Source organism: Acomys russatus, chromosome 8 (assembly GCF_903995435.1).
Source record: "Acomys russatus chromosome 8, mAcoRus1.1, whole genome shotgun sequence".
NCBI lineage: Eukaryota > Metazoa > Chordata > Mammalia > Rodentia > Muridae > Acomys > Acomys russatus.
Genome location: NC_067144.1, coordinates 31,995,092 through 32,020,024, shown reverse-complemented (window position 1 = coordinate 32,020,024; position 24,933 = coordinate 31,995,092). Strand labels below are relative to the sequence as shown.

General features: G+C 41.7%; 1 protein-coding gene across 1 annotated transcript in view; it reads right to left on the bottom strand.

Moving 5' to 3' along the window:
- Positions 1-24,933, bottom strand: part of Myh15 (myosin heavy chain 15) — a 118,308-nt gene that overhangs the window by 14,111 nt on the left and 79,264 nt on the right. Inside the window, exons 31-37 of the mRNA XM_051150353.1 lie at positions 22,805-23,154; positions 19,433-19,557; positions 16,208-16,323; positions 10,385-10,577; positions 9,349-9,552; positions 5,520-5,645; positions 2,803-2,973 (exon numbers count right to left, since the gene is read on the bottom strand). Of these exons, the coding sequence (XP_051006310.1) occupies positions 2,803-2,973; positions 5,520-5,645; positions 9,349-9,552; positions 10,385-10,577; positions 16,208-16,323; positions 19,433-19,557; positions 22,805-23,154 (1,285 nt within the window). The remainder of the gene's footprint in view (positions 1-2,802; positions 2,974-5,519; positions 5,646-9,348; positions 9,553-10,384; positions 10,578-16,207; positions 16,324-19,432; positions 19,558-22,804; positions 23,155-24,933) is intronic.

Sequence of the window (24,933 nt, the reverse complement as noted above, 5' to 3'; positions counted from 1 at the left end):
CAATGGAGCACCATCTTCAGCCTTCTGGCCCAATATATCTATCTGACAGACATATTTGTGAGGCAGGAACTGTTGAGGACTTGGCAGAGTTTGGCAATCGACTCTGCCTGATCCAAGCTTGCCCTTTTTAAGGCAGAATTCATTCTGTGGTAGAAATGAGGACATTTTGCCCAGTGACTTGTTCAGGGAGCAAACTATCTTTGTCATCTTCTCATTTGGAAAACTACTGCACTGCACTCCTTGTATATGTAGGTAATCAATTTTATTCCTTTTCAAGTCTCTGATGGGGTTGAAGACCAGATAGTTTAGTTTTACAATTGACCTTAGCTGCTTAGTGGTTAAGAGGTTTTTAGGTCTAGATAGATGTTTTAAGTTGATAATGATTAGATATAATAGATATTAGTTTACCTTCAGAATTTTAAATGTACCAAGATAGGAAAGAGGTTTTCTTCAAGGTTGCCAAATACAAATAGCCAAAACATTAAGAACATAACATTTATATAATTCCTGATTGTTCCATGGTTCTTCTTTCTGTAGGTAATTTATTGCATATATGTGTAATATATATATGTAAAAAAATAAAAATTAATAAAAAAGCATAGTTAAGACTCTTGATGTCAGAGATAAATTCAAAGAGAGGAGGTAAGCCTCTTTTTTTGCATTGCAACATTGCAAAATTGTGTGTGTGTGTGTGTGTGTGTGTGTGTGTGTGTGTCTGCCTGCCTGCCTGCCTGCCCACTGCCTGTGTATGCTGTGTCTGTCTGTCTGTGTATATGTGTGCGTGAGAGAGAGAAAGAGGGAGAGGGGGATAGATAGATAGATAGATAGATAGATAGATAGATAGATAGATAGGGAGAGAGGGAGTGAAGGAGGGAGGAAGGGAGAAGGCAGAGTTGCTTTGGTCATAGCATCTTTTCATAGCAATAAAACACTAAGATACCAAGATAAATAAAATTCTGCAATATTAAATGGGTGATAGAAATGCATAATTCAAGTGTTTTATTTTAAGGGAACAACACAAGTGTTTTTCCTTTTAAACTAAAATCTTGGTTCAACATATACAATGGGATAAATATCATATTCATTTTATTACTGTTTGAAGTTGTTATTTTGTTTCTTCAGGGATGTAGACCCTGAGAGACTGACTACCTATGCTCCAAAGGATGGCTCACACTCAAGTACTTACAGGCAGTGCTAAGGGATTCAGTGGGCATTTGATAGAGGTGGGAAAGGAGGGAGGGAGGGAAGTAGGGAGGGAGGGAGGGAAGGAGGGAGAGAGAGAGAGCATGCATATGAAAATGGAAAGGGGAAGTGGTGGGCAGATAGGGGAGGAACTGGAAAGAAAGAGATGGGGATGGATTTGATCAAAACACATTATTATGTGCATATATGAATATTAAATAAAATATTTAAAAATTTTTTGGAACAAAACTTACATTTTGTTTTTTACCTTATTTTGGTTTTGTGAGTTTTGCCTGTTTGTCTTTAAGACATATTCCATAAAGGCTGTACTAAAAAGCATTATGCTAAAGGTCACGGGGATTAATTCTTTGTATATGTTTTATGCTTGATATATATCTAAGGTTTTTTTTTTATTAGTGCTAAAATTTTAAGAATGAATAATGTTTTTTCTACTTGAATTAAACTTGGTTTTTGTTTGATTTAAAACACATAAAAAGTTATATGGTTTTTCCACCAAAACACCTGAAAGGGTACATTTCAAAGGTCTAACTTCCATCTCTTTTGTTCTTTTCTTAGGGCTAGTTATTTTTATTAGTTTTCATCCTGTTACAATTTTGCTGACAAAATAATCTTTCTTGAGCAGAAGCTTATAAACACTTTGTAACACTTTTACTTTTATTATCTATTACCCTAGATCTCCAGAACATATTCCTGAGACCTTCCTCATTTCTTTTTAATCAACACAACTGTTTAGGTGGATCATGAGTCTGTACTGGCATTTCATTGTACAGAGGTACCAAAAATGTGCAGAAGTGTACATATCACTTTTCAGAGGACACTTGGGGTCATTAAATTCCAAGAGAACAGTCTTTTAACATCTGTAAGTTTACTATATGCATGTATATAATCATTGACATTCATCCAGTAATTTTTAAAATCCCATTTTTAAGGTAGTTTTATTAAATGCTGTTAAATTCCCTTAAAGTAGACCCTACATCATTTGTGCCAGTCTTTTTTGTATCTATACTGAGTCTTTCTGATCATGGGTGTGTTCTTTATCTCCTTTCTTAATTTTTAAAAACATTTTTAATTTTTTGTATGAATTGGTGTAAGGGTGTCATATATCTTGGAATCGGACACAGACAATTGTAAGCTTCCATATGGATGCTGGGTATTGAATCCAGGTCCTTTGGAAGAGCAAGACAATGCTCTTAGCCACTGAGTCATCTCTCCAGGTCCCTTTCTCTCCTTTCTTTAGCTGTTAGTAAGTTGTGCTTCTCCTTAAAGAACATGACGGGAACATTGACACAGAAGCAAGACTAGAAAGGTGTATTTGGATAGAGCGGGCTGCCCTCCCTGCAAAAAGCCTTGAACTGGTATGATGAATGGGGAAAGAGGTTTTCTCATTCAGCAGTAGGAGGAAAGACAACTTTCATGCAGACCCAGAAAAGTCCTATTGGCTGGCCCAAGGTCAAACGATAATTAGTCTATGTATTCAGATCAGACACTGCCAGAATCTGGAATAGCCATTAAAGGAAGTGATGAGCTGTGATGTTCCAGGACATTAAGGCCTTGAACAGAAGTTGTTAGGCCCCCACAATTACCCAAGCAAACTCCTACCCTGGATTCCAGTTTCTGGATTTGTTTTTTGTTCCCCAGCACAGCTGTCTGTTCAGCTTCACCCAGCCTTTTTTGCAAGTCTTTAATTGTCTGCTCCATATTCTTCCTTATCCTCTCCAAGTGAGCATTAGTGTCTTGTTCTTTCTTCAGCTCTTCTGACATGTTGGCTGCCTAGGAAGTAAGGAAAGGGGGACTGAGAAGATGGGTCAGTAGTTAGGATACTTGCTGTTCTTTTTATTATTATTATTACTATTGCTATTATTATTACTACTATTATTATTATTAATTTATTCAGATTACAACTCAATTGTTATCCCATCACTTGTATCCTCCTGTTTCTCCCTCTCTCTCACTTTCACCCTATTCCCCTCCCCTAGGTCTATGACATAGGAGGACCTCCTCCCCCACTATATGGTCATAAGCTATCAAGTCTCACCTGCTTTGGGCTTTAGCTTTGTGCACAATTGCTTGTCTTCTAGATAGAATTTAAACTATTTCCTCCTTTTGTGTGCTTAAGTGAAGAACAAATCTTTTCTGCCTATCTGGTTATCCCTATGTATGGTTTAGGTATGGTGATATTGGGAACAAAGATCTTTAAGAGTTGGGCACCTAATGGGAGAACCTTAGATAAACTGAGGATGTTTCAGAAGGGATTGTGGGAATACAGAGTCTTTGATTTTCTGATAACATTTCAGCTTCTTCTGACTTGTGTTCTGCCCAGTGCAATGCCATGCACCAGGAAGTCCTCACTATAGTGTGGTTAGCACCATGCCTCTGAAAACTCTCAGGGTCATGAGCTAAAGGAACCTCTTTGCTTTATAAAGTTATACAAATTCAGAATTTTTCAGTAGCAACAAAACTCATGACTGAAATAGGACATTAATATTTGTATTAGATTCTTTCTTGTTGCTGTGACAGAGTATTTGACAGAAACAATTGTTAGGGGCTGAAGAATTTATCATGGCTTGTGGCTCAGGGGAAACAGGCACACGTGGTGGGAAGACATGGTGGCAATAACAACTTGCAGCTGTGATGGTTTTAGGTAGATTAGGGGAAATACCTTTCTGCTCAACAGAATAGACTTGGCTCTGAGAAGAACCGCGGGGATGGAGGGCTTCTCTTCAGCCGACATGGGAAGCAGGTGGGTAAGATAACTGTCCTTTTCATGAGATAACCATATTTTTCTTTTCCAGACTCTGTTGGTAGGCAGTAGCTTACCACACCACAGCCATGCAGCTTCATCCATCTGCGCATTTTTTAGTTACTCAGAAAAATGTCATTTCCCTTTTCCTCTTTCTACTTTTTTTTCTAAGCATGCTTTCCTTAACACTTTGGGTTTCCCCAAAATGTTGGACTATCTTACTCTTTCTCTAATGCTTCCCTCCCTGACACTTGTCTGTTGTGTGTTTGATCTCCATGCCAGGTTAAACGGCATGGCTTTTCTTCATCCATCCTCCTTTCTCCTCCCTTTGGTGGGCGTTGAAGCTTACAGCTAGCCTGCCCTGAGGATTTTCTTCCAAAATCTAATAAAATTGGTCTTGAGTTTCCATTTAAGGCCATCTGTAAATTCTTCTAATAGTGAGACTAAGGATCCCAAAGGGGGATGGAGATGCCAGGGTGCTCGGAAACCACTGGTCCATCTGTGTAGTCACTGGTGCTCATCCCAGTAACCTGCTTACTCTGGCTAGACCTCACTTCCTAATGGTTCCTAACAGCCTAGCAGTTTACTAGCAGTGAACCCACTGTTCAGACACATGAGCCTATGGGAGATAGTCCACATCCAAACAGTAACTTTACTGAAAAGCAGCATCATTAATACAATTGTTGATGTAAAATCTAGTGGTAAGTCATGTCTCTTCTGTTTTCATAATTCCTAAGCATGAGGAATACCTTCCCTCCATAAAGCAGGGATGGAATGCTGCGCATAGCTGCACATTTGACTCCAGAAAAGCCCTCAAAGGGTAAGCAGAGGCTGAAATCATGTTCTGTACCATTTAATAAACCCCAAAACATCCAGTCCTGGGCCCTGAATACACACACCTCACTCTATCTCCATTAATGGCTTTTCTCAATAGCACTGTCCATGCTTTTTAAATGAAGAATAGCATCTGCCCATCATACAGTGTGCATGGAGCAGGGTGAAGAGGGAGCATTTTTCCACTTGAGATTTTCAACTAACCCTGCACTTAGTGCCATCTAGGAAAAGTGTAACCATCAACAATTTTTAGTTTGCCAATAAATAAGGTTCACCAAATACTTCCTTTCCGGTCTGGTTTTGCTACTGTAATAGTAGCATAGATTGCAAACCGTAAGCGGTTTAACCACTCTTTTCAGATCTTTTCACCATCGTAAAGCTGTGACATACCCAAGAAAATGGAAACTTATAAGGAAGTACAGGAAGATTATTTCTATTTCTAAATACCAGCTGTTTTGATGGTTCACAACTGAAAAATAGCTAACCTATAAAGAAAGACTTGTTTTCACAGGATTTTTGCTTTTAGCCATTCTATCACTCCTTCTCCTGGTCAAGGTGGGTTAGAAGACAACAGCCAATTGGCCTAAGTGTTCTGGCCAAAAGGGAAGCCTCAAGGTCAGGTAACCTCCTCCTGACTGTATGGGAGAACTAGTGGAACCCATCTGGGCTACAGCAGGCCCCACCTTTGAGCCATAGCTCTACTGAGCTCCAGAAAACAGATGTGAGCAGTCAACAGGCCTACCTCAGCAGCTGCCCTCTTGGCCTTTTCTTCGGCCTTTTGACATGCTTGCAACATCTCTCCAGCTTCCTTCTGTATCTGAGCAACATCAGCTTCCAGTTTCTTCTTCTGGCTGAGGAGGCTTGTGTTCTAAGGAAGGACAGCATTCTAGTTAGGCAATCTGAGGCTAGGGATGCACAGGCAAGGAGCTCTGGGTGGGAGGAGTTGATCGCAATCAGCTATATGTAGTTAAGATCTCCAGGCCAGGTGGTGCCTTGAGCATAAAAGGCAGATCAAACGAAGGGGTTTCCCTTAGTGGCATGGGAGAAAAGAGATGGAAGGCTGAATCAGAAAGGAGGATTCTAACTAATACAAGGCCAGAACATGGGTTTACTTTTCAACTTATTGAGGAATGTATTTCTGCTTTCTCAATGTGATAGAAGTGTCTTGTTCTGAGCAGAAGTAAAGGTCACCTGCAGCCACCTGGAAGATTCCATCACCCTGCTGCAGGAAGAAAACCAATTGCCCTTCTTTGCCCACCTGCCTTCTTTTCTACTGAGGAAGAGGAAGTGGGAAAGCAGATGGTCTAAAACCCAGTTCTAGTCCCTCAGGTCCCATTGAAGGGAGGCTTTTGTGTTCTGCATCCATGCTGTCCCAATTCTTTCCTGATTGTTGTACTGGAGGCCGAAGCCCCCTTTGCTGCATCTGCCCTGTGTTTGAAGTGTGGCTTTTGTGAGCATGTGAAACCTCAGCACAAAGACTGTATGTAAAAAGCCCGGGCTTCCCACGTTTCGTGTCTCCTTTCATTTCATCCTTTCACTTTCCTCTACTTAGAGCCTTTCTCAGGGCAGATTAAGGCTAGAGCAGAGAAAGAAGGTATCCCAGCCTCACAGGTTCTGCCTGTCTCCCATCAGCACCATCAAGAATGCCCCTCTCTTTCCTGTGAAGGGGCAGGCCCTGTGCTCTGCAGGGTTTCCATTGCCTTCAGTGTGGGCTGGGAGAATTAAGTAGATTTTCCTGGAGTGTCTTATGGAAGCTCACTGCACATAATGCCATAGACGCTCTCTCGGTGTGAAAGACAGCACATATTTAAACAATGACTTGATTGTGATTTGATTGTATAGAAATCACTTAAATTTTCTTAGGGACATGGTGCTTATAACTTCTGCAAGTTCCCCCATTTTCCTGCTTCTATTTTCAGAGGGATGATGTTTAAAGTATAAAGTGCAGAGGATCATTTGTGAATTGTACTCAGCTGTGTGTCCTAAGCAAGAGGTCTTTAAGGGGAGTGCCATACCTCCTGAATTAATGCTGGACACAGCATCTTAAGACAGGGGCAGCACTTCACCTTTGTTGAGCCTCCATCTGCTGTAGAGCTGCAGATCTCATAGGTCAGTGAGATCTGAGTATTAGAACACTCATGTTAATGACTTTTTTACATTTCAGAAACTGGCCTAGAGACCAAAGCACCATTACCTAAGTGTCCTAGTTTGCTTCTCTGTTGCTGTGATAAAACACTGACCAAAGCCAACTCAGGGAGGAAAGACTGTATTTCAGCTTACATTGCCAATCATCAAGGAAAGCCCAGGAAACCTAGAGGCATGAACTGAGGCAGAGGCCATGGGTGAATGCTGCTCACTGCCTAAGGCTTGTCCAGCCTCCTGTCTTAACAACCCAGGGCCACCTGCCCAGGACCCACAGTGGGATGGGCCCTATTACATCAATCATCAATCAAAAAGATGCTCCATAGACTTGCCTACAGGCCAATCTACTGGAGGCAATTTCTTAACTGAAGTTTCCTCTTTTCAGGTGACTTTGGTTTGCATTAAGTTGACAAAAACTAAGCAACATATTACAATGCACCATTTTATACTTTCTCCCTCAAAACCATATCCTGATGTCTTTTCTCTCTTTCCCTCCCCCTCCCTATCTCTTCCCTTCTCTCCATCAGTTATGACATGCCAATCAAGCAACTTGCCACCAGTGGTTATTACGCATGGCAGACAATGGATGATACACTTTCAAAAAATAATCCAATATGCCACATTTTATTGAGATAAACCTTCTTAGGAGAGAAAAACACGTTGTTTTTTTTGTTGTTGATTGTTTTTGTTTTCTCTTTTGCAGCTGGCTTGAATTTAAGGCTTCATATACTCAAGTCGGATGCTGTACCGCTGACCAATACCCTCAAAGAAGTGTTGAAATTAGTTAACCTGCTAATAATTATGCATACCCTACAGCATATGTGTTCTTGATCCATGGTACCCAGAGAGATGATTACACTGCATGAACTTGCTATGGACACAGATTAATTGTAATACATTGGAGTAGATATAGCTCTGACTTACCATTTCCCTGTGAGAGCAGCACTGACATTCTGCAAATAGCAGTTCCCAAATGTGGGAGTCATATGGCGCTTTTGTAAAGTGGGATCACAAAGTACTTTAAAGGAGGCCTCTAGACCCTGCCCACAAAGTGCCAGGGGCACTTCTCAGTCACTCTAACAACTAAAATGAGCCAAGATATTTTTTACCATACCCATAGTGGCAGCCTGTCCCCAGCTGCTTTAATCTAACCTCCTCAATAGTCACCAAATTCCCCATCTCTACCCACTTTCTTAATTTTCTACCACTTTGTCCCATTTCTCCAATGTCTTCATCTGAAATTATTTGCTTGTCCCCTTACTCCCTTGTTCTCTCTCAGAGACTTGCTTCCCAGCATCCCAGGCATCTCTGACATCCTTTGTGGCTTCTGTCAATATTCTGGCTTCTCCTGTAAGTTTGTGTAAATGACTAGGAAAAAAACTATTGTGTGCCTGCTTGACCTAATCTAGGACCATTGGGGCATCCTGCAGTGTTGTATGTCCTCCATGGTACTCACAATAGTATAGTGTGGTTGTTTACTTCTATCTTCATGTTTCGGGGGCAGTGAGGATATTATCATACTGAGCATACTTATCTAAGTTATAGCATGTGCCTTAAAGATGCTCAGTGCTTGATGCACTTGCTATAGGCATTTGTCCCTGTCATTGTGGCTTCTTCTACTTCCAGAAAAGCAATCTAGGAATCCTGTTAATTCTCACTTACAGCCACTCAGGATGTCAGAGATGCCTGGGATGCTGGGAAGCAAGACTCTGAGAGAGAATAAGGGAGTAAGGGAACAAGCAAATAATTTTACACCAGTAAGAACTGTTCATCCCAGCTAAGGATGCCCTGGAAGTCCATTCTTCATACAGAAACTTAGTGTTGCAATTTCATTATACTCCTCACCATGCCCACAATACCATATATTGAACTCCTAAGCCCTAATTTTACAGGATATAACCTTATTTCGAAGTAAGGCTTTAAGTGAATTAATCAAGTCAATATTTAAGTCATTAAGGTGGGCCATAATTCCAAATGATGCATTCATACATAAAGGAGAAATATGGACAGAGACCCAGTCACAGGAGAAAAAGAGGCAAGCAGAGTGTCATGTGAGGACAAGTAACTAAAACAGGATAGCAATAGTAAGAATATTAGGAAACCCCTCAGAAGCTGAGGGAGCTGAGTCTTCTGTAGGTTCAGAGCAGGCATGGCTTTTAAAATACCTCAATTTTCGATGGCTAGCACCCAGTACTATGAAAAAATAAATTTGTTTAAAGACTCAGTTGGTGGCACCTTGTTACAGCAGCCCTGGGAAGCTAATGCTTGGAATGAAAGGTGTGACCAGCTTGCCTGCACAGATTTCTGTGCCTCTTGTGTCCCACCAAAGACTTGACATGGCCACTGTACATATCCTAGCTGACTCGGAGATGGGAACTATTTCTTTCAACCAACTGACTGAGGGAATGGAGAGAATTAATGAGTCTTACCTGGGTATGGAAAAGATTGATTTGTTCTGTGGCTTCCAGGAGCTCTTTTTCTGCCAGCTTGCGTCCACGCTCTGTCTGCTCTTGCAGGGACCTCAGCTCTTCCACTTCAGACTGAAGAAGAGTATTGTGCTGCTCAGCCAGGGCCACGTGCTCCTTCAGGTCCTTGTTCTGGAACACACTGTCATCCAGTTGCTGCTGAAGGTCCTGCAAGAGGAAATATGGGGCTGAGGCACAGATTCCTCAGACTCTAGCTGTTAGCAGCACTGCCATACAGAGACAAGTTTCCAAGTTCTTGATCTCATAGATAAAAGGCTTTCCAAGTGAGCCTGAGAAGCAGCTCTAGGATGGTTTACTGAAGTCAAAGTGTCCTGAGCAACAGGACAGGATGCTGTTGATCTCAATAGCTGACAGGAGGACTCAGATACAGAGAAAGCTAAAGTCTCTGTGTTGTGAATTAGATATCAGGCAGGACCAGCAGTGTCTCTGAGCATCTGTCTGGAAGGTTAGAGATTTGGTGGGGTGTAGTGCATGGCTCACTAAAGAGTCAGATATTTCTTAGTTTGTCCTTAGCTTCTGTCATATTTCTTCCAGCCTGTTTGCTTAGGCTGGACTCTAGGTTATAAACACAATTTTCCTTAGTGCAGGAGAGAATTTACTTTCAAGGAAGTCTCTGTTTGAAAAGAAAGCCCCTGCTGCTGGCCTCAAATACTGGTACCTATCCCACTGTTTGCACCAAGAGGAGGTTATGAATGGAACTGTCATTCTGACATACCAATGTAAACATACCCCAGTGGTTTCATGGGAGCAGGTGGTGACCCAGACTCTGTACATTCCTTTTTCCTATCTAAAGTCCTGCTCACAAAATGGGATGTGGCCCCTGAGCATGCATGATCCTGGCAGAGCCCCACCCAACTTCAGGTAAGTATGTTCCAGCTCTCTGGAAGGGTGGGGATTGTGGGGCTTTTTCCTTTACACTCAACAGATTCTGCCACTAAGTTTATGTCTATCTTTGTCCTTTAGTATGGCTTGAAAGTACCTTCATTTGATCCCGAAGCTGGCCAAAGGCTCTAGTTGTTTGTGACACCTGCCGGTTGGCAGCGCAAAGCTGAAGCTCTGTCTCTTTGAGGTCCCCTTCCATCTTCTTCCTCAGTCTGGTGGCCTCAATTCTGCTCAAAGCTTCAGAATCCAGACTAGACTGCAGGGACCCCATAGCCTGCTGATGCTTCTCCCTGGTTTCAGAGTAACATTTGGGGAGAGCATCACACACCCAAATTAAGAACAGTTACCTCTTATTTTCAAGTTATGGAAAACACATTAATTTTTTTTTAAAAATCCCAGAGACTAATGAAATTAATCTAATGGTTTTTCATTTTATAAACAGAGAAAGTGTGGCATTAGATGAATGAATCTATTCTCATTATAACAGACAAAGTAAGGATTCCAGGTCAGATTCAACATACAACCATAAAAACACTAGGGCCATTTCAAGTTTCCCGTGTTACCTTTGCCTAAGACTCATTAAAGGACTGTTGGAGGGCCTAGTTTTATATCAACTTGACACAAGCTAGAATTATTTCCTAAGCAAGAACCTCAACTCAGAAAATGCACCCACAAGATTGGCTCATTAGCAAATTGTGAAACATATTCTTTTTATCATTGATGATTGATATGAGTTAGCACAGGTCACTGTTTGTGGTGCCACCACTGGGCTGGTGGTTCTGGAAGGTGTAAGAAGGCTGGCTGAGCAAACCATGAGAAGAAAGCCAGTAAGTAGTATTCCTCCATAGCTTCTACTCCAATCCCTGCCTCTGTTTCCTGTCTTGAGTTCCTGCCCTCACTTCCCTCAGTGGTGGACTTAGACATTGGAAGGAAAAATAAATTATTTCCTCCCGAAGTTGCCTTTGGTTATGGTGTTCCATCATAGCAGTAGAAATCCTAACCAAGACAAGACATGGATGATAAATTCTAGATTCCCTAGAGTGTCTACAGATGAAGAATAAATGTTCTTTAAACAACTATAATATTTAAACTACTTCCAAATGATAAAACAAGCAATTCTGAATATAACAGAAAAGAGCTACCGAGGCTGAGATTAACACAAGCTCAGAGATGCAGCCATACGCTCTAATGGTTTATAGACAGTCTTAAATAATAGCATTGGTTTTTGTTTTGTTTTGTTTTGTTTTGAATTCTCTCCCTGGGAGTTTGAAGGAAAATGGTTAATTGAGAAAACTAAATCCTGTATAGTATAGAAATATTTTAATATTCTTTTATTTTTAAAAAAGGCACTGTACAAAGGTGTAGTGCCATGAACTCAGTTAGTATCTTTGTATTCAAGAATGCAAAGAGATGGCAGTCGTGGTGCATACCTCTAATCCCAGTACTCAGGAGGCAGAGGCAGGTGCATCTCTGAGTTTGAGGCCATCCTAGTCTACAGAGCTAGTTCCAGGACAGACAAAGCTATACAAAGAAACCCTGTCTCAAAACTCAAAAACAAAAAGAGTGCAAAGAGAGATTTGAGCAAATCATGGGAATTTTCACTTGGCAACACTTACAGGATAGTTAGGCACCATGGGACTAACTGCTAATTTGTTCATTGGGACTGTACTGCAGTGGGCTATTAGAAGCCTCTTCCTTATGACACTGGACCACACTGATTGCAAGTCTACAGCTTCTTCACCTGTGGCATCACTGGGTAGGAAGGCTTTGGACAATGGAACAACTTTTATGAGTGGCTTACTTTCCACTCTCCTTTAGTTCAGACTCTGGTCTTAGAAGAAAGCATTAACTTCTCCTGTTTTAACTCCTCAGTATTTGGTAGTTGTTCACCAAGACACTTTAGCTGCCATAAAAACCCCATGTCCTCCTAAACGCAATCATTGCAAAAAAGCCCTAGTCCTAGACAGATAAGTAGAAGAAGGAATCCTTTATCTTTCTTATCCTTATAGAAGCTGTAATAACAAACAACAGATATGCATTTGTCGTGGGTCAGACTTAGATTCCACACTGAATTGCCATAGAGTGTGTCCAGACTTCTCATGCCCATCACAGGAGCACTGCTGTTAGTAGGGTTAAGGCGGGTGTTTGCAAGTGATTCAGGTAGGGGACTCCACTTTTCAAGACCACATTTCATTATGGAAGGAAGAGCCTCAGAAGTAGTTATAGAAAATATAGGAAGTAAAAGGAACTTTTACTTCCTAGTCTAAAGCCGGTCTTCTGTCTCAGGTTTAGTGCATATTCCTAGGTACTATGTGTTCATCTCACAGATCAGCATCCTATAAGCTTGTAGGCATGTAAACATAATGAGGATGTTATGGATTAGATTGGGTACCCTCCAAATTATGATGCTGAAGCCTTATGCCCCCAGATACACAGTACTGTGCTTGGAGATAGGACTTTAAAGAGCTATCAAGTGTCTTTAAAGAAGCAATGAATATAAAAGAAAGTGATTGGGAAAGGGCCCTGATCCAATAGCACAGAATCTTCAGAAGAAAAAGAAGACAGCAGGAATATACACTCACAGAAGAATGATCATGTGAGAAGAAAAGAGAGAGCCTCCATCTGCCTTTAAGATGAGGACAGAAGCCGTAGGAAAACCTGCCTGTTCACACCATGATCTTAGTATCCAGGCTGTGAAAATGTGAATTTGTATTGTATAAGTCATCCAGCCTATGGGGTGTTTTGTTTGTTTGGTTGGTTGGTTGGTTTTGTTTTGACAGCACCTCTTGCAAAATAATAAAGGAACAGACATACTCTACATCACTTAAGTCCTGAAGGATCTGCCCTCCTTTCCTCTGGGGGAACTCCCTGTTTTGTTTCAGATAGTTCTCCCTACCAGGAGCACTGTGGCCTGACATTAATCCCCTACCCACAAATTCAGCCTCTTTCAGCAAACCAAGTTGTTTCAAATGCCAGCTTTCCTGCAGCTATCTGCACAATTTCATAAATGTTAAGGAGCAGCGAAAAGTTCTATGGTATAAGGGAAAGGAAATGGTAATGGCCTAAGTGGTGACTGCAACACAGTCAACACCACTCACACAGGATCAAAACACTCTTTAAAATCAAACCTCCCTCAAATGTATCTTTTAAATAAAAATGAAACACCAGTGGCTACACAGATGGACCAGTGGTTTCCGAGCACTTGCTTCTCTTGCAGAAGACCCAAGTTTGGTTCTCAGCACCTGACACAGGCAGATCACAACTTCCTGTACCTTCACCTCCAGAGGATCCAATGCCCTCCCCTGGCAATAATAATAAATAATAATCACAATCACTATCATCAAGGTAATAATAATAGAAAAAAGAAAAAAGAGGAGAAGGAGCTGGTAGTCATGAATTTAAGAGGCAGTTTGGGGTAAATTAGAAGAATTGGGAGGTGAAGAGAGAATAGAAGTTATGTAAATACGGTATTCATATATGAAATTATCAAATATCAAATATCAAAATATATCTAAAGGTTAAAAGTAAATAAACAAAAAGCAATATCTTTGAAGAAAATCAGTGTTTTTAATATCTTTGCTGTTGTTTCTGTGTTCAGATTATTACAGATTTCTTAAAGGCTAACTGTTGAAGAAAATCAGTGTTTTTAATATCTTTGCTGCTGTTTCTGTGATCAGATTATCACAGATTTCTTAAAGGCTATCAGTTCTGATAATGTTAACAAGCAAATGGAATGTTTAAAAAACTGAGTTATTTCTATCTTAAAAAAATAAATACATAAAAGATACAAACTATCTTTGAGTTTAGGAGTCCCACTACAACATTACACTTAGCATCCTGACAACACAGAGAGCTCAAATGTTTGTTAGAAGCAAACATCTCTCTTGACAGCTGCTTGACTTTTCCCCACCAATGGGCCTCTCTCCTGATCTCAGTCAGAATTCCCCACAAGCAGAATGTTCAGTATGGGAGAGAGTTCCACAGGTCTATGCTACAAAAGCCTGCCCTTCTCTTTTGCCTTCTTGGCCCCCTCAACTCTCCGGGTCCTGTCTTAATAGACACCTCCAGTTTTTGTGGTAATGTACATGGTTTATATGAATATAAGGTCTTCAACGTCATCCTGCCCTTGGGTGTTTTTTTTTCTTGAGGTCCATAATTTACATTTATTATTCTTCATTGCCTGGAATTCCATACTTAGGGTACATTTCCCCTTGTATTCTGCTCCATTTCTGCCAAGCCCCAGATTCGGACTGAACTACCAGATTAGAGCAAGGCATTTGTTTCAATCTGCACTCACACAGAGCAGAGAGGGTCTGCGGTGGTGTGTGCAATGTTTTGTGAGATGCTCATCTGTCCTTTCTGGATGTACAGATCATAGCCACTGTGAGTCACCAGCTAAAGCTTACAGTGAGCTCATGCCAGAGCCTTGCCGCCCCTTCCTTTTCCAGCCCATCACAGCTCATGCTCCCTTCAGTGTTCTCCTCTTACCCTTAGCTGTTTGTATCCCTGACTTCCTGTGCACTGATGATTATAATTGGGGAGCTGTTCTCCGACATTCAGATGTACCTGACATGACACAGACGCTCTGAGGGTTCATTTTCTCACTGGATTCATTTATAGCTGAGATCTAATGTTACCTGAAGTCAAGCTTTTTTTTTTTTTTACTACAAAAGAATATGTTCATTTTTGTTCCTTTTGTGCAAAAATAGCACATATATTACACTTTTCCATTTTTCAAATAATTATTTCAGATACTCATAAGTACACCAGATTTCTTCACTACAGCCATTTCCACAAAAATGTCTGTGAATGAGGGTTAGTTAACTCAGAGCACACAGAAGAATAAACTTGGCTCCAAATCCCCAATAAATATTGACCATCTGGAAATTTGGGCAGAAAACAAGCTATGGGAAAAAGCCTAGTTTAACAGAACCTGTTAACATGTCACTGGCTTGTTTTGTTTGTTTAACAAAGATATTGAAAACAAGTGGCCAGTTGAACCTCAGACTAGTATATGATCTTCTTTGCAGACGTATAGCTTTGATATGTCAGTGATTCTCAACCTGTGGGTCGTAACCCCTTTGGGAGTCATCTGACCATTTCACAGGGGTCATTTATACTACAATTCATGGTAGTAGCAAAATTACAGTTATGAAGTAGCAACGAAAATAATTTTATGATTGGTGGTCACCACAACATGAAGAACTGTAAATAAAGGATTGCAGCATTAGGAAGGTTGAGAATCATTGGGTTAAAGAAACAGAAGAGACAGAGGGGTAATTTAGTCACCCCTAACTGTAAGTATTTAAGTTATAGATCTGTAGAATGCAAAGCACTCTGTCAGCAACAGCTTCCTAGTCAACCTCACCACCTCCTGTGACATGTGGGACCATTTTGTTCCTTCCCTGAGAATCTAAGTTGTAGAATGTCTAAAGTCAGCAGAAAGGAGGTAAAGAAAAGATCCAGCAACTGGGAATCCTGTCTCATGAAACAACCTAGCCAGGAAAGACTCTGATGTTTCCACAAACAGCCTTGCTCTTGGCTCTACTTTCTCCCTGGGGACAGGCCTTCTCTCTGATCCAACATTAGCTTGAAAGCACAGCACCAAACATTTTTGTCCTTTTTTCCATGGTTCAGCATCCTAACTGGTTCAGTTTCCTAACCGGTCTTGAACAGGAGTCTCTAGAAGCAGGCCTGCACACCACAGGTTGTTCTTACCCGAGACAGTTCACTCAACATGGGAGAGCAGAAAACCACAAGGGCAGGCAATGGCTGTAATGCACTTAATGGGAAACCAGCATCAAATTAGACCAAGGGGCCATTTTTTGGCAAGACTTATGAGAGCAGCCCCACAGTGACTTCTGTTCATTCTGAGACTTTGACACACATGGCTGCTGTTTAGGAACATAATCCTAAGTACCTCAGCGTCTCTGCCTCTTCCTCTTTCTCTGACAGCTTTTTTTCCAGCTCTGCCTTAGCCTCCAAGAGTTCAAGCTGGACATGAAGGAGCTTGCTTTCATTCCGTTCCAGAGCTCCCTGTAACAAAAAGCACACAAAATTCTTGAACAAAAATTATATTTTCTTCCCTTAAAACCTATAATCATGAATGTAGTTCTCTTTAGAGTCACTGGATTGGATCTCTAGGTTCAAGTCAGGCCCCTGACGTTAGAGTAGGACAAGTGACTGCTCGCATCCACCACTTTATACCTAGCTCTGACAACATTTGCTCTTTGAATAGTAGCCAAAAGCTGGACCAGATATACAGCTCAATCATAGAGTTCTTGCCTGGCTTAGATGGGGGCCTGTGTTCAATTCTCAGTACTACCAAAAGATAGATAGATAGATAGATAGATAGATAGATAGATAGATAGATAGATAATAGATAGAAAGAAAAATGAAACATTTTTAAACAGGAAACCTCAATCTTCTCTGTCACGGTATTTGATATTTAATTGCTGACAGATAGTACTTTTAAGTATTTCTAATTCACTCCATCTTTGGGACGAGTGAATAAAATCATCAAGGCTAGAATAGGAAAGTCACTGTTTATTTTGGACATCCGGGAAATATTCAGCAGATAACGCTCTCAAAGTGAGCCATGTAATTATTATTATTACTAAAAGGGGAGTTAATAGGTAGAAGATCTTCTGGGACTTAGTATTCAAATAATAAAGGCTCGAACTTTATTTCCAGGGATGTTCTTTAAAGGTCATTCAATTTTAAAAGTAGGAATTTGGCAATGGACAGCAGCACATTCTCCACAGTTGTGTGGAGAGTGGGGACTGGCTTTGATATGAACTCTGGTGGCCCCCATTTGACCACTTCTTCTTGGTGGGGAGGCCTGGTGGCACTCAGAGGAAGGGGAAGCAGGCTATGAGGATGAGACTTGATAGGCTGTGACCATATGGTGGGGGAGGAGGTCCCCTTCTGTCACAGGCCTAGGGGAGGGGAATAGGGTGATGGACGGAGGAAGCAGGGAGTGGGAAGATAAAAGTGAGAGGATAAAAATCAGGATGTATTCTGAATAAATTCCTTAAATTAAAAATATACAAGTCTTTCCAGCAATTTAGCTTATATGTTCCTTAGAACATATGCAAATGTGTAATACACAATAGAATCTACATTCCAGTGAATTAAAAAAAGCTTTTCTAATACGCATAAAGTAAAAATCCTAAATGATTAAAAAAATAAAAAACAAAAAGTAGGAAATTGGTTAAAAAACAAAAAATCTTCAGAGCCTTTTCCAAGGGAAATGTGTATAAAGAAGTGCAAACAAGCAAATGACAAAATACTTGAAGAATAGCGATAATATATCAGCGTGTATGTGTAAGACAAGCTGCCGCCTAGCTAACTCTGGACAGTCTTGAAAGCAGGGACAGTTTTGCATCTTCCCTAAAGAGTATGTTTTATCTACTGAAAAGAGTAAAACTGTGTGATAACAGTCAAGCAGTGACGACAACAGAAATAAGCTTTCAGGGATTTTTAAGAAGGCCTCCTTAGTTCTTCTCTCAATCCTGACAGACACAAATCAATACAAGTGTCCAATAAACAATCTCCTTCCAGGGAACATTAGTTTGAGGGGAAACTCACCCTCAAAATGTACTAAGAAAGTGAATCTCTAGAGGTGACCTCAAGTCATTTGAGTCCTATGGCTTCAGAGGTCTGGTTAAGTTTTCATAAAGCCACCCACCAAAAGAAATAGTCCAAAGGCACAAATACACGTGGAAAGAGATGAAGTGTTTGTGAGGCTGGTTACAACTCCACAGGCGGATAATGACATATGCTGCCATCTAGTGGTATTAAATGGTATGAGCGTTATGTCCTGAATATGGCCTTTGATGGACTTGCTAATTCACTTAATATACAACTAGTCCAATATATTATACAAAACTAAAACTGCTCCTAAAATAATATTTTATTGCTATAATGTTTAAATATATGATATTTATTTTATTTTATATGGTGGCCTTAGAAAGTCCCCGGCTAGAGTAGCCAGAGACCCAAAGAAAAGTAAATTAAACAAAGTTCATCAACTTTGCACAAACCAGCCTTTTGAAGGAATTTTCAATAAAATGAAGTGATCCTAGAGAAATGTTTGTGCAATAGGGAGCAATAATGAGTTGGGAGCACTTGACTTCAGAAGCACGCGCAGGAGCAGCGCATCTGCCTTGCCAGTGTCTTACAGAGCTGGGGTGGTGAGGCAGCTCTAATAGTGAGTGCTTGGACAGGGAGCTCTCTGGCAGCACACTTTTCTGTTACCATGCTTCCCAAGAGCCTCCATCCAAAATGCTCTATGACATCTTTCAAAACTCATTTCCTCCACTTGGAAAGGGCATGTCTGTTTCAATGTGTCCAGATAGATGTCCAAGGGCTTCAAGATGAAACTCAGTTGAGAGCAGAGAGTCTCTGTAGAGCTAATACTAATCAACCACCTGGTGACTTTGGAATTATTACTAGGACACATCATCTTCTTTAGCATCAAATCTTCTCAGTGGTCCTGTCAATCACCTAGTCCACATCCAAGGATAAAGCACGAGATGCTTCCAGAACATAGAAAACACCCCTGTCAAAGACTGGGCACACAAATAACCTCTCAATGATGGAGGAGTGTCTCAGAATCTCATTTGGATTATCTCACTAACAGATTGGGAGCAGAGGGGCAGCATTTAACAGACTCTTTCATTCAAATCTATTTAAACTCCCAACTTTGGGCAAGTGCTCAATGAGTACCCTATGGGCCAATGGTCTTCCAGCAAACATATCTCCATGTTCATATCCCAGGAAACCCCAAGGGACCTGGTTTAAATGCAGATTCTAAGCTGATAAAGTTGGGGACACGGCAGATAGTCTGAAAGTCTAACAAGTTCCTGGATGCTCACGTATATGGTCTGTGAGGGTGTGAACTGGGGCGGTAAAGTAAATAAACACATTATGGTTGTTTTCACTATGATTGGAGGACTTGCATTTATTGATGACTATCTTGTTCTCTGTTTCCTCTGTAAAATGGAGACAAGAGTGAAAAAACATCTGGCATGGTACTTAGCATATAGCAAACACCTGAGTAAGTGCCACAGTGTGGTGGCTCTTTCTAATGGTGGCAGATCTGCTTTCCCCTCTGAGACCTTCTCCCTCCCTGGCAATATACCTCTGCTTCTTCCAGCCTCACTTGGGCTTCAATCTTCTCTTGTTCAATCAATTTCTTGGCCTTTTCCATTTCAGCTAAATTCTTGATCCCTTCTCTCACTTGGTTTGTGAGATTACAAATCTGTTCTGAAAGATGGAAGATCAGGTATGTTAGTAGAAGTCAACTCTCACACATAACCTCTCTTTACTGAGGCCACATAGCCATTGACAACTTCATGTGAAAGCTAGCCCTTAACCACAGAGAACCTTATTAGAAATTAGGGGAAAAAGAATCCCTTCTTCACTGTATTACTTTGTCATCTGCCAGAAGATGACTTCAACAATTAGTGAGAATGGGAGGGTGTTGTGTACAAGACAGCCTGTGTAACTTCACCTGGCATTTCTGCTTGCTGGGACCATGGCAGATTCCACTTGGAGATACACACACACACACACACACACAGAGAGAGAGAGAGAGAGAGAGAGAGAGAGAGAGAACAGGAACCCCTGCAGTTGAGTGGATAAGTTTTTATGTCAACACCACTGGCTGCCACTCAACACTGGAACATAACACTTAAGCAAAAGCAAGGTTGTCATCTGCAGCAGTCCCAGAATGACCCTTGACAAGGCAGAAAAGCAGAGGGGCCTCTGGAGAGAATGGCTGTTACTCTGGCACATGGCAGTTCTGGCTAGCATTGCATAAGTACGAAGCCTGTGACAGAGTGAGGCCAGCAGTGAGACACCATCACTACATGACACTGTCTTATTGTGGTTGGTTCTGACACTTCATGAAGGGAGGCTCCAGTCCCTAAAAGTTATGCTGTATGGCCAAGAAACTTGGAGATTTGCCTAGCACAGGAGAGAAAAGAACTTCAGCTCACCTCTTCCTTTGATTCGCAGCGCTGACCTAATCTAAAGTAGGTCAAACTCAGTACCAGGTGTGGTATATATCTCTATGAGTGTTTAGGGGGAAAACCCAAGAGCTCTCCTCAAAACACAGGTTACTGGCATACATCTATTGGCATGTGTGTTGGTTACCTACTACAACTAAATGGTAAGACTGTATACATTGTACACTTTAGTTGCAGAAAATAGAGAGGCAAGCTGAAACTGAGTTGGAAGCTTCCATAAAGTGCTTCATAGACTGCTTTGGGAGTGGTGGAATTATCAGTGTCCTCACTGTGAACTGTGAATGATACAATACTGACCTTCCAGGCAAGATACACTCACTGACAAAAAACAGATGCATGACTGTTATGGGTGTAACCCAACATTTGCTGATTTGATTTAAGGCTCACTCCACAAACCAAATTCATATCTGGTATTATGAACCTGACCAAGTGTCTAGTGCTGAGGAATTCACAGGTCCCAGTGAGGACCCTGTTACTGCTGCTTTGCTAAAGGACATACTGTTAAGCTGCCTTATCGATATCAATGTTTATGCTCACAGAGTGGTGCTGCCTTGGTCAGATATGCTTCTCTCTGCAGCAGGCAGCAGGTAATACAGAGATTTGTAGCTGCTCTGCATGCTGAGAATCATCTGGTGAGTGTTTCACACTGCACTAGATACCTATATTGTTACTTTCAAGCCTTAGAGAACACAGAAGAAGAGGATTCAGAAGGAATAAAAGAGTGTTGTCCATATTGTCTCTTGGACATATATAGATGTCACAGCATGAAATTACAGCAGCTGTGGTTACCCCCAACAGACATGCACAAGACTGGGACCAACTGCACATCATAGATGGGGGAGGGGTTTATCAGGCCCCAACCTCCCCTGGCCATCTGTGGACAATTAATGGCTCGTAGGGGACTGGGAGTCATTTTCCTCTGTGCTATATCCATTGGTTTTGTGCTCATGGTCCAGTAAGTGTCTAATCCATGCTCGTGCAGGCTTCACCACTTAAACTCTGCATATTAATAACTACAACAAAGGAATCGAGAGGCAAACTTGTTGCAGCAAAGAGAGTTCAACAGAAGGAGGGAGATAAGAAGAAGGATAATGGTGGATGCATGTGATTAGAATAATATTACATACATGCTTGGCATTGTGAAAGAATAATAAAGATTTCCAGAATTCTTGCAAGAAAAATTAGATAAAAGGTCATAGGAACTGTAATCCTTTTCTGCTGAGAAAAAACTGAAAGCAGGTTTTCCTCAACTTTGGCTATACCACATGACCATCTTTAGAGCTTTAAAATAAAAGCCCCAAACTACACCCCATGCCAAGCCACCCATGGAACCCAGACTGATGGCATTAGCCTTGACTGGGAGCTTATTAAAAATGAAAATTCACAAATACCTGAGATCTCTGGTAGGTGTAGCTGTCTGTTCCCAGGTGGTACACATTGAGCTCTTTGCCCAATGACCTAGGACATCCCACAGCCTAGTCAGTGATTTCATTGTGGACTGTACAGGGCCACAGAGAAGACTCACTCATACCTCCATTAGTAACGGACTTGCTTCCAGGGCACTTCAGGGTTTTCCTGCATATGACTGTAGGCTTTGGGATAACTTGGCAGTCTCTTTGAGTTGTTCTTAGGCAATATGCCAAGAAGTTTACCGTAAGTCTATTTCCTTAACTCATCAATTTCACTTCTAGGGATCTACCCTGCTGAAATATTTTAAATATGCATAAATACATGTGTATGAATACACAGTATATAACTATTCAGAATTGGATATAATCAGGTTTAAAGTTAATGAGATCTAGTTAAATAGGTGTTAGATATACTTATTATGGAGTATTATGCTGTTTTTTTTTTTTAAGAATGTAGCATATCTCCAAGGCATGGCATGCTAAGAACCACAAGGTACATAATCCAGTAGCATTGCTCAGTAAAGCAGGCACAGACAGGAGCCCAGATGGTTGGGCTCAAATCCCAGATCTATAACTTACGAACTGCAAATTCAGACATGTAATCTAACCTTGTATTTTTTCAGATGAGGACATTAACATGAAGGCCAATCCCAGGGTTAAACAATGAATAAATGAATGTAGAAGAACCCAACATGCACTGGGTTACTGAAGTTTATAATATATTCAAAATATATTGATCAGTGGAAAGTAAAGGTACAGAAAATTTATAATTTGGATAATATATTTCTATGCACATGTGCGTGGAAATTTTCAATAAGGTTGTGAAAATGAAGAAATTTTTGAAAGTCCCTTATAATAAGGAAGTAGCTCAGAGGTGTAGCCCTAATTTTACCTTTAGAATTAATTCAGTACAATAACAACTGCAGTATTTTTTTTTTTCAGAATAAAGTACTAAAACCTTGAAAGTCAAACATGGATGAGAACATGGAAATGGCAAGGCTAGACAGCCTTGCCCTGAAGCTTCGCTTTCCCCAGCCCCTGTCTTGCTTTGGCTGCAACCCCAGCTGACAGTACCCTGAAGGTCCTGGTTCTGCCTCCTCAGGGTCTCCTGGGCCTCCGTGCTCTCCTCACAGGCTTGCTTGAGCCTGAGGGCCTCAGTGCTGAGGGCCCGGGCCTCCTTCTGAGAGGCCTGCAGCAGCTCCTGGGCCTCCTCCTGCTTCTGCTTCCAGGCTGCCAGAGTCTTGTCGGTGTGCTGCCGCTTCTGCTCCAGGGCCGCTGCCACAGAGCGTGCCTTCCCCAGGTCAGAAAGGGCATCCCCCAGCTCCAGCTGCAGCCTGTGCCTGGCCCTCTCCAAGGAGGCATTCCTACCATTGGACACCTCCATGGCTTCCGCAGCCTCCTGCAATCTAATCGCCAGCTTCTTCCTGAGGAGAGAACCAAAGGGTACAGTGACTGAGACCAACACAAGTAGCCTGTGCCACTGCTGTGTCCACATGGATCCTACTACTCCTTCCATTACCAGCCTAGATCTTAAATTCAAACTCTCTTTGAATTCCTCTAAGGAAATACTTGCTTATCCTAACACTTTCATAACTAATAAGGGTAGCACTGACATGTCATAAGGAATATGAGAGTCAAGTTTGCTTTGAGCATCTTACCAACAGTAAGCCGCTTAAAACTACTTGGGAATGTCGGGATAGTCCCTCAAGAGCTCCTTGGATGTGTCTTCTGCTCTTGTGCTCTCCCGCGCAGCCTCTTCCTGTTACCACCTGCTTTCCAAGCCTTACATTCTCCTCTTCTCTGTGTCTTCCTCAGCAGCTTGACCCCAGATTTGCATTCATGCCAGATCAACCTACCACCGTGCTCCTTTATGGAGACCACCGTCCGAGCCGCCCACCCCCCAGCACCTTCTGGGTTGAAGTGACGTGCTCAGTGTACTTCCTCTGTCCGTGCAGTATAGAACTCTTGGGAATTCTAACGCATGGGCTGTGTGTTCCTGCCTACACGTCCTGCAGAATTGCTGCAGCAGCATTTGTACATCTTCATTAAAGTGAATAGATGTTTCTTTCATGAAATGAACTGTGGGTACCAAAGCTCTTGCATTACTGTGACTATCGGAGGAAGGACTTCAGTAACTTACAAGTACCACACAGCTACCCCAACGCAGCATGATCCAGCTCCCTGGTGTGGGATGCTAAAACAGTCCCATCTGTACTTATTATCTGGAAGCCCCTGAGCTCTGCTCCTTCCTTGTTCTCTGGCTTCATAATGGCATACTTCAATGTACTTTCTTATAGGAAATTCTGGCACTCACACCAGCCTAAAAGAGTAGGCTTCTAAAATGATCGTATGTATTTTAACTACGCCTGCTTGATTGGCACCATTAAATTGCTCTGGCTTAGGTGACTAATTCTGCTGGTTTTCCCAGGACTGAGGGTGTTCACCAAGACTGGAGACATTCAACTATGTCTGGGAAATTCCAGCGCCAACTGGACACACTTATCATTGCCTGCTAATTTCCTTTCATTGATAGTTGGCTCCACATTTAACAGAAACTACTCTTTTGTGCCATAACTTTCCAAAAGCATGTACTTACTCAACTGCCTAGCTTATAAAAAGGGATATGAGAGATGACAAAAATAAAGTGCTGTCTCTTCTATGTCCACTTCTGAGCTGAGATTTAGGCATCCTCCCTTAGGTCCTCCTTGTTACTTAGCTTCTTTGGGTCTATGAGTTGCAGAATGCTTATCCTTTTCCACGTGGCTAAAATCTGCTTATAAGTGAGTCCATACCATGCGTGTCTTTCTGGGTCTGGGTTACCTCACTCAGGAGGATCTTTTCTAGTTCCATCCACTTGCCTGTAAATTCCATGATTCCCTTGTTTTTAATAGCTGAGTATTATTCATATGGGTCCCCGAGTAAGAGGAATGGGGGCTGACTCTGACATGGACTCTGTTGCCTGCTTTTCAATCACTTTCCCCCAGGCAGGGCTACCTCCCCAGGTCACAGGTGAGGAGGATGTGCTCAGTCTTGATGCAACTTGACATGCTGGGGTGGGCTGGCTGGGGTGGGGGGCTCTCCTTCTCTGAGGAGTAGGGGAAGGATGAGGGAAATCAGGGAAGAAGGGTAGAACCAGGAGAAGGGGAGGGAAGGGGCTATGACCAAGATGTAAAGTGAATAATTAATAAAAAAGAAAGAAAAAC